This window comes from Cydia fagiglandana, chromosome 21, assembly GCF_963556715.1.
Source record: "Cydia fagiglandana chromosome 21, ilCydFagi1.1, whole genome shotgun sequence".
NCBI lineage: Eukaryota > Metazoa > Arthropoda > Insecta > Lepidoptera > Tortricidae > Cydia > Cydia fagiglandana.
The window spans coordinates 10640408-10654115 of record NC_085952.1 but is presented as its reverse complement, the minus strand read 5'-3'; the positions used below and the strand labels follow the sequence as shown (position 1 = coordinate 10654115).

The window sequence follows — 13708 nt, the reverse complement described above, 5'->3', positions numbered from 1 at the left end:
GGGTCTTTAAAGGAATAAATGAATGATTTGCAAATAAATGTACATAGTTCACCACTTGTAATTAGTCTAAAGTTAAGTGATTCCATTGTGTTACGACAGTTAAGCCATTTCTATTTAAGTTAGACGCATGAAAGTGTATTAGCGTATGCTATAGACTTACGAGTATATGTGTACGAATTCAGTATAATAAATACAATACAATTTACATAGTCAATTTTCGTAACACAAATGAATCAATTAAGTTAAGACTAATCACAGCTTAACTGCGCTTAATTACGTACATTTTTTTTTGCAAATCACTCATATATGAGTAATCCTCCCTGACAACTATTAACATTTAATGCCACAACGTATGTGATGTGGTTTCGACTTTTGTTACCGGCACTTTGTCCATATAGTCAATATTACGTATCTATTATGGCCATGTACGAAATTCCTCGCGATTTTTCGATTTTCATAATCGACTAACATAAATGTGCTTACAAGATATACAAGGTAGCTAAAATACAATGCTATAGTACAATCATAAGGTACGAATGACTAGTATGATTACAGCCTATTTTGCTAAAGCGATTATACTATGCGCCTGAAATCCCGTACCGTACACAATATTACAAAACTATCGGCGCGATTCGGGAAATGAAATAGAGATTCACTAGATATGAAATAGTAAAGATATGTGACGTTCCATGGCAAAATGTAACATTGCCATTGCATTGCATATTCTTGCGGCGTTAGCGTAATAGCGTAAGCTCCAGCTGCCATAAGGTACCTTTTGCCGTGGAACGTTACACATCTTACTATTTCATATCTAGTGAATCTCTAATTCCTTTCCCGAATCGCGCCGTATGAATGTTAAAAACTCTTAGAAAAACAACGGTGTTACACTATTTATTTTATTAAGTGCTGAATTTGTGTTGAAGCTACGAACACCATATTTGTTACAATATGCCTAGAATAGTAAAAAGGGAAAAGTAGATGAGTCTTTATAAATGCAATGGGTACCGATCTATTGATTAAAACTAGTTTTACAGTACATATGGTGCTACTTTAACGTACTAGTGCGATAATTAGCACATTACGTAACTATGTTAAAAAGGGCCATATGTACTGTAAAACGTACAGTCAGCGTTATATAGTAGGTACACCGTACATGTATGGCGTACCGAACTATTTGAATACTTTGGATGCTACCTACTATACGACGCTGACTGTGGCAACGAGTGGCGATAAATTAAAACACTATTTTTCGCACTTGTATCGTAACTATTTATCGTACATTTACTACCTCTATTGTTCAGCAGTGAAGGATGCAGTATCAAGACTATCTACTTTTATCTTTTTACTGCGATTTACTTAAAAATGCCGTTAACTGATCTCGCATAGTTTTTATTCACAGTTCAAGCGGCTAAATAAACGCTACTTATCGTAAATAGGATATGAATAAAGCTCTGTCATAGTAGAAAACATCTATAACACTAAACTACTGATTTTGAGCTACCCCACAATAGCGTCTCCCTAGCGTCCGCGTCTAGTCAACTCTATCGCTGCTGCTCGACGCAACTGCCAGCGACGCCATATTTCATAGCGCTGACTAGACGCCGACGCTCAAGACGCTAGTGTGGGGTGGCTCTTACTACTGCGATTCACTTGATATTTCAAAAGCGCGAGCGGTTGTAAATAATTTTGCTCTAGATAATAAGTATAAAATAATCAGAAGATACCAGTAGGTTTATTATTTACCATTAAAATAGGTACAGGGAGGCTAAGTTTTATCTATAATGGTCCACTACTGTGTATTTTGTTCTTATGATTAGGTATTGGCTGGTGGCGCAGCCGAAATATAATTTACAATATGCGAACCATGCAGAGAAGAATTAGTGTTATATTTTACATTAAAATATTATCAAGAAAAGATCCATCAGTGAAATAGGTACCTTTAAACTTTGACACTTTGGTCTTATTAATTTTTACTCAGTGCAAACAGAGCTTATTTCAACAATCCCTCATTTTGAATGTAGGTATTTAACCAGTTAATTCTTAACACCTCGAGTCCAGAGTCACATTAACTATGTCAAACACTTCAACTAACTATGTCAAATCACGTGTGCGAAATCGCATCCGTGGGACTCAGAGGAGTCATACTTTTGTGCCGACGCGTTGTCAAGCCCCCTCCAGCCAGACTATGCGCGTGAATCGTGGGCGAAGCCGCGAACGCGAGTGTGGAGTCGATTTCGCTGTCTGCGAAAATCGACGCCACACTCGCGTTCGCGGCTTCGCGCACGAGTGTGGAGGAGGCTTCACGTCCACGGGACTCGAGAGATTTTTAAAACGGTACTTCCATTCGACTGACGGTTCCTTTCTGAAACAGATTTACGCCTATACACGTTCCAATAATTCATCCAAGTTCATAATAATTTTACCGTACCATATAATCCATTACATTTTCCATCGATATTATATAATAAACGATAACATTTCACGTTTACTCGCGATTTCTTACGCAGTAATAATTGATTTCACATCAAATTGACATTGTTAATTGAAGCAAGATGTTGAGTTCTGCCGTCGTGTCATTTTGGATCAGGTTCAACCTAGTTCGTGAACTTAAAAGTTGAGCCTAGGGGGTCGAGTCTGTCCTAAGTCCTTAAAATGCCTTTCACGTAGTTTTAGTTATTTTAGTTTTGTTACTCTCGTTCGCAACATTTTCTTTAAGTCTACCTATAATCTTTAGTTTTGTGGGTATTTACGTGACCTAGTGTTTAGGTTACATTGAAATTGCCTTCCCCAGACTCAACTTTTAGTCTTTTGTCTAGGAGTCTAGTCGTTATCTAGACTTTTGTTTCCTGTCCGTTTTACTAAATTTAGGTATTGTTTCTTTAACTAATGCCCACAGGTTTTCGAAAAACCTGTAAGCTCTAGCATAACGCTAGTTATGTACATTTTACTATTAATTAATAAGATAACATATAAAAATATGTTGAAACTCTACAGGAGAAAACAATCACAATACTAATATATTTGGTTCCTGGACGTTGACAATTAAAGTTAAGCATAAGAGCGTTCACACTAGCGTCTCCCGAGCATCGGCGTCTAGTCAACTATCGGCGCGATTCGAAAAGTGAATTAGAGATTGACTAGATACGATATAGTAAAGATATGTGACGTCCCACGGATAAAGGTACCTTATGGCGGTTGGCGCTTACGATTATTAACGTCGCTCCAATATTATTGCGGCGCTATGCGACGTAAGCGCCAGCCGCCATAAGGTACCTTTTATCGTGGAAAGTCACATAACTTTACTATTTCATATCTAGTGAATCTCTAATGAATTTCCCGAATCGCGGCGCCAGCCGCCATAAGGTACCTTTTGCCGTGGAACGTCACATATCTTTACTATTTCATATCTAGTGCATTTCTTATTCATTTCCCGAATCGAGCCGTATGGCTGGTGCTCCACACAACGTTGGCGCAACTGCTACGTCATTTCCCATAGCGCTGACTAGACGCCGACGCTCAAAAGTCGCTAGTGTGGGGTGGCCCTTAGTATTATTTACGAAAGGAGATTTATTTAAATAGTAAGGGTATATTTATCACACACATATGAAATCTTCACCTATATTTTTAAAGAAGGTAGATCATACCTTAAAAAAGGCATTATGCCAAATTAAATATTAAAGATTTTTCTCATAAAGAAACTAAGTAACAGACAAAATTATTGTCGCATTGTTAGGTAATGCCTACGAAACATTTACAGATAATACAATTTTATTTAAAGGCGATCAAAGTACATTCAATATTTAGAAGCACTAAAATACTAAAAACAAAAAAATATTTTAATTACTTTTATGAGAATCAAGCATTAGTAGCTCTTCATATAAATATATATTTTTACACGAAACATAGTACGTAAAGTGTCATTCTGTAGAACTTGCTAACTATGTAAACAAACCGCCATATTAAAACCTGTCACTGAATGATGATTTCAGTATGGCGGTTTGTTTACATCGTGAGCAAGTTCCATAGAATGACACTTTACGTGTCTATGAGTATTACCAAGTATTTATTATAGGCGTATGTGGGTAGTTTGCAGACTTTTTCGTAAGAAAATCTGCAACCTACCCTACGGAAATAGTTAAGAAAACAGTGCCCTAACGTCTGCATTATGGCATCCTTTTTACTGACTTATAAATTATAATACTTAATACTATGTTTATCTGCATAAATGCATCACATTTAACCACATAATATATTTATTTACATCTTTTATTTTTAATTTGATAATGATATAGATAGGTACGAATGGTACGATACGATGAATCATTTTATCAAATGCTCGGTAAAAAATTGCATCCGTTACCAAATTATATAATGTGTCATTCTATAGAACTTGCTAACTATGTAAACAAACCGCCGTATTAAAAACTGTCACTGAATGATGATTTCAGTATAGCGGTTTGTTTACATAATTAGCAAGTTCCATAGAATGACACTTTATTATGATATCGATTGTAGTAGCGAACTACTTACAATTGTTGAAGGAGTAAGTTCGCTACGGAGCTACGAAGCGCTACGCCGTAGAACTAGTAGAGTTTGTAGGCAGTTAAAATTAAACATACATTGAGCATTCCACATAAGTGTAACTTGTGAAATGCTATGACCAAAAATTGCAGCCGTATTCGAACAACGAGATACGTCAAATACTAGATATTGAAACGATATGGATTAGATATGTCAGTGTCAAAAGTGACGTATTTGTTTGAAGAAACGTCAATTTTGACACTTGTTTGACACTGACATATGTAATCCAAATCTTTTCTAGATCTATTTAAACTGACGTATCATAAAGTTGGAATCGGGCCGTTGGTTTCCTAACTATCTCATAATACTTAAGTCGGTACCATTTTGTAAGCGATATTTTCGTGGAATACTCTGTATTCGGAAAGATACGTTTCGCAATTATCATAATTAAACCATAGGTTATCAAGCGTAAAAATACATCAATTGATTTAAATAACGTCTTGCACACTATTTAACTTAACACATCACTACTTACTCATGTGATATTTTTTTTATTGTCAACTACTAACAATGTACAAATAATGATAAAGAAGGAAGAATCTGGTCATCTTTGAGGTATTTTATTGGAAACAGATATTTTTATCAGTCTATTTCATACCTGCGGGTAGTTATAAGATGGAAGATATAGGTTTAGAATCGAGAAATGGTCTAGTTTTTTATATATTTTGCCGGAGACAAAATGATTTTTTTACTAATTATAATAAAAATATATTTCAATGTTGTTAATTCGTGATACTTCGATGATTCCGTTCCATCGATCATATAAATTCGATTTATTATTTAGGTATGTTTTGTTTAATTACTATGAGTCTAGAATCTATAATAAGTAATAATAAATTAATCGTGTCATTATAGTGTAATAACATAATAAGTGTGAAGCTAAAAGGGAGAAAGAAATGTGACCAATTTCTTTGTTTTTGCAACAACATTTGTCTATTTTCTTATTCACCACATGTTTAAATAATACTTAAATAAAGAAAATATAATTTACAGTTAACCGATTCGGTGCTGATGACACGCCTGCCGTATCATCAATGTTTTTTACGTGTGGCGTATGACACGGGAGGAGTGTCATCATATTCTATGGCGGATGGCATGGCTGCCGTGTCATGAAATGATTGTTCCGCGCCACAGCCAAAAGTTTTCGAAAATGGAACACGCAACGAATCGGTTAATTAGTGTTCCATCCAAGTGAATCCAGTGCAAGCTATCAAATAATCTAGTTGTATCCTATTTTGTATCAGGAAAACGTCTAGCATTTCTATTCATAAGAAACTTTACAAATCTTAGGCCTTTAACAACTTTATAACTTACGGAGATTAATGACTTGCTATAGTTTGGAAAATACTTAAGTTTTTATATACTTAGTTCAAATTTTAAGTCAACTCTCGTAAAAAGGGCCCTAAAACCTATTTTTTATGGCGTTTGGAGCTCATTTTATGAGTGTCGAAATTTAATATTTGAGCATATCGCAACAAGTCGTAAACGTAATACGCCGAATCCTTAAAATTATAAGTATAATAATACATAATAAACATCTCAGGGGGTAACGGTACCACTTTTCGGCCCGTTAAAATCGGCTTTCTTGAAGCCTTGGAATGTTACACTACAAGGTCAAAAGTCAAACTGCGGTCTGATCATTTTGCATACGACACTGTTCTAGAGACCTTGCACTAAATGCGGCTTCAAACTCGGGCTCATTTAGACGATGCGAGAACTCGCATGCGAGTTTCATTACATTGCGGTTTTTGATCGGTCGGTTGAATTGGACGTAACCAATAGTTCGCAATGTAACTAAAATCGCATGCGAGTTCGCGCCGTCTAAATCAGCTCTTTTAATTTGGCAAAAATCACGGAAGGTTGTGGGTTCAAACCTCCTCGGCGCTCAAGAGTAGTAGGCAGGGTATTAATGACTCTGGTTAAGACAAAAAATACAAAAATACACCGCCAATTAAGGGAGGTGAAGGTATATTTACAGAATGTTACCAGAAGTTTTCCTTTATTTCATTTTAAGCGAGCTGTGATAAAAAAAACACTAGATTGAAATATTGATGGACCTTTAGGTACTTTAAATGTAAATTAAAACATTTAATATGCTTTAAAATATCTACACTATCCTACGTAATTAGAATTAGATAGAATATACATAGTTAAATGCTTAAACGTAATATAATTTACAGATAGCGAGAACAACATCGATGTTTTACTCATCATAAGACAATGGTATTATGTAGTAGAAAACTTATTATATATAATACTCGTATGTTATACATTTACCAGCATAAAGTTTGTGATAGTCACAAAAATAGTATCTACAAAGATTTCATAGCCAACATACGTAAAATAGAAGAGAACAGCTATTTAAGGCTCAACGCAGATCCGACCGAATTCGAGTGGAAATGTCTATGGTTCTGTCCGATTTTCCAGAATTATTTGTCAGTACTTTAAAATCTGTCATTTCATTCACGCTCTTGAGATATTAACGAACTAACAAATTGAAATACGTCAGAGCGAAGAATAGAGATTGCTACCTGAATTCCGACACAACTGTGGTGAGCTTAAGAATACATTTCAACATCAAACTAAATTCTATGCTTTTAAAAAACTGGCAACACGGACGCATAGCCTGCTTAAAAGTGGTAACACACTATCGCACCGCACCGCGAGCTTGGTGCGTCGCACCCATAAGTGAGACCTAGAAACAGATCATCTCTTCTTCACCAAGGTCGCAGTGCGGTGCGATAGTGTCACCGCCTAAGACCAAGGTCACTTACCATAGACAATTTAATATATAGACTCGCAGTCAGGCGGGTTGAAGTTCCCGAAGATATTGAGCTCGTACAGACTGGCGAAGGTGATGAAGAGGAGGTACCATATCATCAGGACGATGCCGTATTTCCTGTCCAGCTTCCAGCCGTTGGCGTGGGTGGCCACGATCAGGAAGATCACGGTCGAGAACAGAGAGAAGGTCGAATAGACGAGACCTGGAAAGGAGAGGTATGTACGTACAATTTTTGCAATTTGTTGCCTTATTGAGGGTAGTGATGGAGTAAACTGTTATATTCTGTATTCTGTACTTGCTTTCGTCATTTCACTAAAACGTTCAGAGATTTAATCAAATCACCATCTTCCAGTTGAGAATTTATCATTTCACTAAACCTGTTTAGCGAAATGATAAAACTGGTTGAATTTTTGAGTTCGTTTCGTCAACTTACTGTCGTGGTTAGGGATTTTGTCAAATTCCTAAACAAATCTAGTGAAATGAAAAAGCGTTTCGCGTTTATTAGCCGATTTTGTCTTTTCACTAAACAGAGTCAGTGATTTGATCAAATGACTGAATTTTTCTAGGGAAATGATGATATGGATTCGCCATTTTAACATCCTGCGTGATTTGATCATATCCCTTAGAGATTTGATCAAATCTCTGTTTTGATCATTTCCCTGCGACATATATTCAGGATAGGAAGCAGTAGCCCTGATAGATGAGTACCTTTGCTGATGACGTTGACGTGTGAGCCAGGCTGGATGATGGCGGTCTGGATAAACCAGGGCAGACCGAGGCACACCAGGATGTCGAACACGTTGGACCCCACTGCGTTAGAGACCGCCATGTCGCCGTACCTGTCGAGATTTCAGTCTCATATGATGTACTGTTAATGCGTTATATAACGCAGCAATGAAGGACAAAATAAAAGGGTAGTTCAAACTGATCGTAATCGTTAGGTGTCGTTAAAACTACTAGTACTGCTATGAAGTCTATGGAATGACAGCGTCGTCAGCATATTTTGTTGACAACAAAAACGTGGTCAGTCTCACTGTCGAGAACTACCAATACCATAGCCCACACTGTTAACTGACAGTTCGTAAACCTTATTACAAAAGGCATAAGGTCCACCGATGGGCAGTTAAAGAGTGCTGCTGTTTGTACTGCACTGAGCTGTAACAACCACTGGTGACAATATTTATTGTGAGCAACAGGGATGCCGCCATGTTTGAATAGGTATCTGTATCTATACATTACTTATTGTTATTCTAATCAAATGATTGGTTGGTAGATTGATATGATCATAAGTCTGTCGATTAGCTTACTTCGGAGGATTTCTAGGAGGAATTACATAGAACTTTAATACTTTCATATTATTATTATTATTTCTATGGTCACTTTTATTTCTCGATAAGTCGTTACGTACTATTTCATAGGTTTTATATTTATTTTTTTATTGACATTTATCACTCTCAACATCTGCATTTTAACTATCACTTCATCCACACTTTTTCATCATACTCACCACGTGATCTGGGCACCGGCAGAATATCAGTGCCTCGCTCGAAAGAGCGAAGCGTATAGCTGAGTCGGCACCCTTTTGATGTTGCTGCAATGCACACAGTGTAACCACTGCACTACACTGTGTTTTCACTATTCCTGTCGTTGCTATATGTCTCTAATATTTGTAAGATTTTTTATTTATTTTTATTTTATTTTGTCTTAATCGATTGTGTATTTTGTTAACTGTGTAATCTTCTGTCTGCCTATACATTTTTGTAAATTGTGTGTATTTGCAGCAATCAAATAAACGCTTTATCTATCTATCTATCTAGCTGTAGCAGGAATCCATTAATACGTTACATAATCTAGTGTAAAATCAGGTTCAGGAAAGAACAATAAACTACGGGTCTTCCTTCTCACCCCTCTTTGATGACGGCGAGGGAGGAGAGCGCGTCGGGCACGGAGACGCCCGCGGCCACGAACGTCAGCCCCATCACCGTGTCCGGGATGCCCAGGGTGTAGCCTGGACAGAAAACAATATCATTAGAAGTTAGTACACTTGGACATACAGAAGTAGGTACAAGTCACAGAAAGTTCCTGGAAAATGTTGTGTCAAGACGATTGCTGTGGAGCTTACCGATGATGGTGATCATCCACACCATGAAGTAGGAGTAGAAGGAGATCCACAGCATGGACATGAGGAAGGTGATGGGGTACCAGCGGCCGCGGCAGTCGGGCATGGTGTGTCGGCAGGACCAGTGCACCGGGTACGCCACGTACCACGCCGCTAGTTGGAAGTGGTCTGGAAGAAATGATTAAATCAAATCAAATTTGGAGTATAGAATCGCTAACATAAAGAAATCCTTAAATGTAGTCAACATTCACATATTTACGATTAAGTAGATCGTTTAGACTCCACATCAGACTTACGGTTATAACCGATTTGCATTCCCTATTTCCTGCCCAAGGTACATATCTAGACACGCGGCAGCGTGTCAAGCCAAGTTCAAGCAAAGGAACTGGCTAGCCAGCGCCAAGTGTAATATTACACGAACCACTTGGTGCCACTTTTGACCCTTCTATAACTCAAAACATCTTTAACGTAAACACATAAAACTACGTGTGTTTAATTATATCCATAAGGACATCTAGAAGCCCAAATTTCATGAAGCTAGCTCAAACGGTTATAAAGATATGAAGGTCAAAAAGTCGTAAATTTTAAGACTGACTGACATACCTATAGTACCTAAACCTAACCTACTTCCAGATGACCTAGAAGGATGAAATTTGGAATCCAGCTCAGTTATTGTGTGAAAGCGTAGGAAAAAATCTAAAAATTAAAAAAAGTTATAAAATAGGGGGGGTCCCCATACAAAAAAACCATTTTTTATTGTGACTGACATATAAGTACCTAAACCTAACCTACTTCCAGATGACCTAGAAGGATGAAATTTGGAATCCAGCTCGGTTATTGTGTGTAAGCGTAGGAAAAAATCTAAATACAAAAAAAAGTTAATAAATAGGGGGGGTTCCCATACAAATTTCTTTTTTATTGTGACTGACATATAGTACCTAAACCTAACCTACTTCCAGATGACCTAGATTGATGAAATTTGGAATCCAGCTCGGTAATTGTGTGTAAGCGTAGGAAAAAATCTAAATATAAAAAAAGTTAAAAAATAGGGGGGGGTGCCCATACAAAAAACCTGTAATACGCGCTAAACAACCGGCCCACGGTGTGTCGTTGGCGGCGCGTGGCACCACATAATTAATACAAAGAACAAGTAAAAAACATGCAGCGGAAACACAAGAAAAAACATTAAATCTCAATACCTGCCTAGTTTTCTTTACAAAAAGTATTGATATCCCATCAAAAACATAAATGTAAAAAAGGAGAGCCAAGTTCAATACAAAAATTATGCTTGGCTGTGGGGTTCGCCGCAAAAAGAATGGAGATTTAAATGAGTGCCAAGTTCTATGCAAAATCCAAATATGTATTTATAGGAACAAAATAACATTATAAACAAGTATTAAACTCTATTTCTTTGCTTTATTGGATACCTATAACAATTGCTGTTATTTAAAAAAAATGTGAGATCTTAAAGTAGGTTAGATTTGGCTTGGCCAGTTTTTATCAGAATCAGAATTACAAAATATATATTGAATAACTTTATAAAATGATTGATGTAATGAAAACTGGCCAAGTCAAATCTAACCTGCTTTAAGATCTCGCATTTTTTTTAAATAACAGCAATTGTTATAGGTATCCAATAAAGCAAAGAAATAGAGTTTAATACTTGTTTATAATGTTATTTTGTTCCTATAAATACATATTTGGATTTTGCATAGAACTTGGCACTCATTTAAATCTCCATTCTTTTTGCGGCGAACCCCACAGCCAAGCATAATTTTTGTATTGAACTTGGCTCTCCTTTTTTACATTTATGTTTTTGATGGGATATGTAATATACTAAAGTCTATTTCAATAGAACTTGCTAACTATGTAAACAAACCGCCATATTGAAATTGTCTCTGAATGATGAATTTACTAGCGATGTGCAAGACTCCTACTTACTACTTTACTAATATCAAACCATATCGAATAATAAAATACCAAAAGTAAAAAAACAAGTAGTTACTTATTTTAATTTGTTTAAACAATACAGAAGACAAATTTAGTACTTAAGAATGATGTATTGATGTATTTTATAACCGCGGCGGTAGGTATACAGAGCGTGGGTTGGGTAGTGTACCTATAGCGGGTTTATATCACAAACTTTTGCCACAACACTACCCATCATAGACAATTGTAGAATTTAAAAGAAACAAAACCGTCATTCCATCAAGGCCCCTCCAGACTATGCGCGTGAATCGCGGGCGAAGCCGCGAACGCAAGTGTGGCGTCGATATCGCAGAATGTTCACGCTTTCGCGCCTTGTTCTCCGTTTTTTGTCGGTATTTCGGCTCGCGTCAAAGGAGACGCGAAGCGCGAACTTGCAAGACTCCACATTACACGATATTTTGGCTCCTCTGTGGCAAGATAAATACTAATTCTATTATGATTATAACATTAAGCAGCTATATTTTACGGTTTTACAATAAAACAAAATGGAAAAACAGCTAAATCACGTATGATGCCATAGATAACTAACAGTTAAACTCGATCAGCTGATGCTTTTCCGCCATATTGCCGCAAACCAAACTGCGAAATCGCCGTGAAGTGTGCGAGTGTGGAGTCATACGTCAACTTCGCGATATGTTCGCTCCGCGACGTCGCGCCGCGATTCACGCACATAGTCTGGAGGGGGCTTCAGGTCCTAATAACCTAACTTATGAAACCATTTTAAACTTTTAATTAAATATCCAAGATACAGTTATATATTTATGCATTTTACGGAACGGACCGTTTCAACAGTGTATATGTGTATGGTTTCAATGGTATTTGATGAGGTGGTGTGAAAATTCAAAGTTACGTTGTTTGTTTACATAGTTAGCAATTTCTATTGAAATAGACTTTATTACTTACTTGCTCCGACGGGCTTTATGAGCGGGTTGACGGCGGTCTCCGGGTTGTACTCCTTAGCCTTGTAGTACGCCGGGGCTGCGGGCGCCGCCTGCAACCAACATACGAATTATGTACCTACATTTTTCATATCCAAAGATCATCAGTCGTGACTGAGAGGTCTACTCGCTCCTATGTTTTAAAGTCGGAGCCAGCTTAATGAATTTGGTGGTCTGGGCGTCAATGTGTGGGAAAATACATACTATGTTATATATCCGTACACATCGACTGTATCAAATTAAGTTTAGAATTGTTCTGATCATCATCATCATCATCATCATTCTAGCCTTCAGTCGCCCACTGCTGAGCATAGGCCTCTCTTCGTGTACGCCACTTCTCCCGGTCCTGGGCTAGTCTCATCCAAAAGTGCCCCGCAATTTTCCGAATGTCATCCACCCACGAGCTAACGGACGCCAGGCGCTTCTTTTATCCGAAAGTGGCCACCAATCCGTCAACCTTTTGGTCCACCTGCCATCACTCTGCCTAGCAACATGTCCCGCCCAACTCCATTTAAGCTTGGAGATGACGTCACCCACGTCTCGCACCTTGGTGCGGCGTCGGATTTCAACATTCCTCACTCGGTTTTGCAGTTTAATGCCGAGCATGGAGCGCTCCATGGCTCTTTGTGCTACTTGTATTTTATGCACAGCCCCCCTAGTGAGCGTCCATGTCTCGGCACCGTATGTCATGGTGGGCAGGACACATTGATTAAAGAGGCGAGTTTTCAGGCATTGTGGAAAGTTTTCAGATTTGAGGATGTCCGCAAGTTTGTTGAATGCCGCCCAACCCAACTGGATTCTTCTGGAGATCTCCTTTTCCTGATGTTTTTTGTCGAAAGATAGAATATGTCCAAGATACACGTATTGCTCGACCACCTCCAGCTCTTCGTCTCCCACCGTTACGGTGAGATCCGAATTGCCAGTGATGTTCGTCATAACTTTGGTCTTGGACATATTCATCTTAAGACCTACCTTTATAGAAGCATGGTATAGTCCTTGAATCATGCTTTGAAGATCATCCAGGGACTCGGCAAACAAAACAATAACGTCGGCGAATCTCAAGTGCGACAAAAATTGTTCTGATAAGAACATTTTTGATTGAATAATCGACTGATAACTCCATGATAAACAGAAACAGTGACGGTTGCTCTCACAAGATCAGTTTTCTGTAGCCACTGAAACGTGTAGTTTTATATTTCCCTGAGGACATCTTGTGCATCTGCTGTTTTATTAACGTCCTAAGTCCCCGTGTACTTGTACAAGTACAAATTAAGTTCGAGTTTTGAACTCACATAGTAA

General features: G+C 37.7%; 1 protein-coding gene across 1 annotated transcript in view; it reads right to left on the bottom strand.

Annotated features, from left to right (window-relative positions):
* Positions 1–3230: 3230 nt before the first annotated feature.
* The window catches only part of LOC134675158 (probable sodium/potassium/calcium exchanger CG1090), a 62394-nt gene continuing 51916 nt past the window's right edge, over positions 3231–13708 (bottom strand). Inside the window, exons 13-17 of the mRNA XM_063533339.1 lie at positions 12375–12462; positions 9486–9650; positions 9269–9371; positions 8072–8202; positions 3231–7565 (exon numbers count right to left, since the gene is read on the bottom strand). Coding sequence (XP_063389409.1) covers positions 7366–7565; positions 8072–8202; positions 9269–9371; positions 9486–9650; positions 12375–12462 — 687 coding nt within the window. The 3' untranslated portion in view covers positions 3231–7365. The remainder of the gene's footprint in view (positions 7566–8071; positions 8203–9268; positions 9372–9485; positions 9651–12374; positions 12463–13708) is intronic.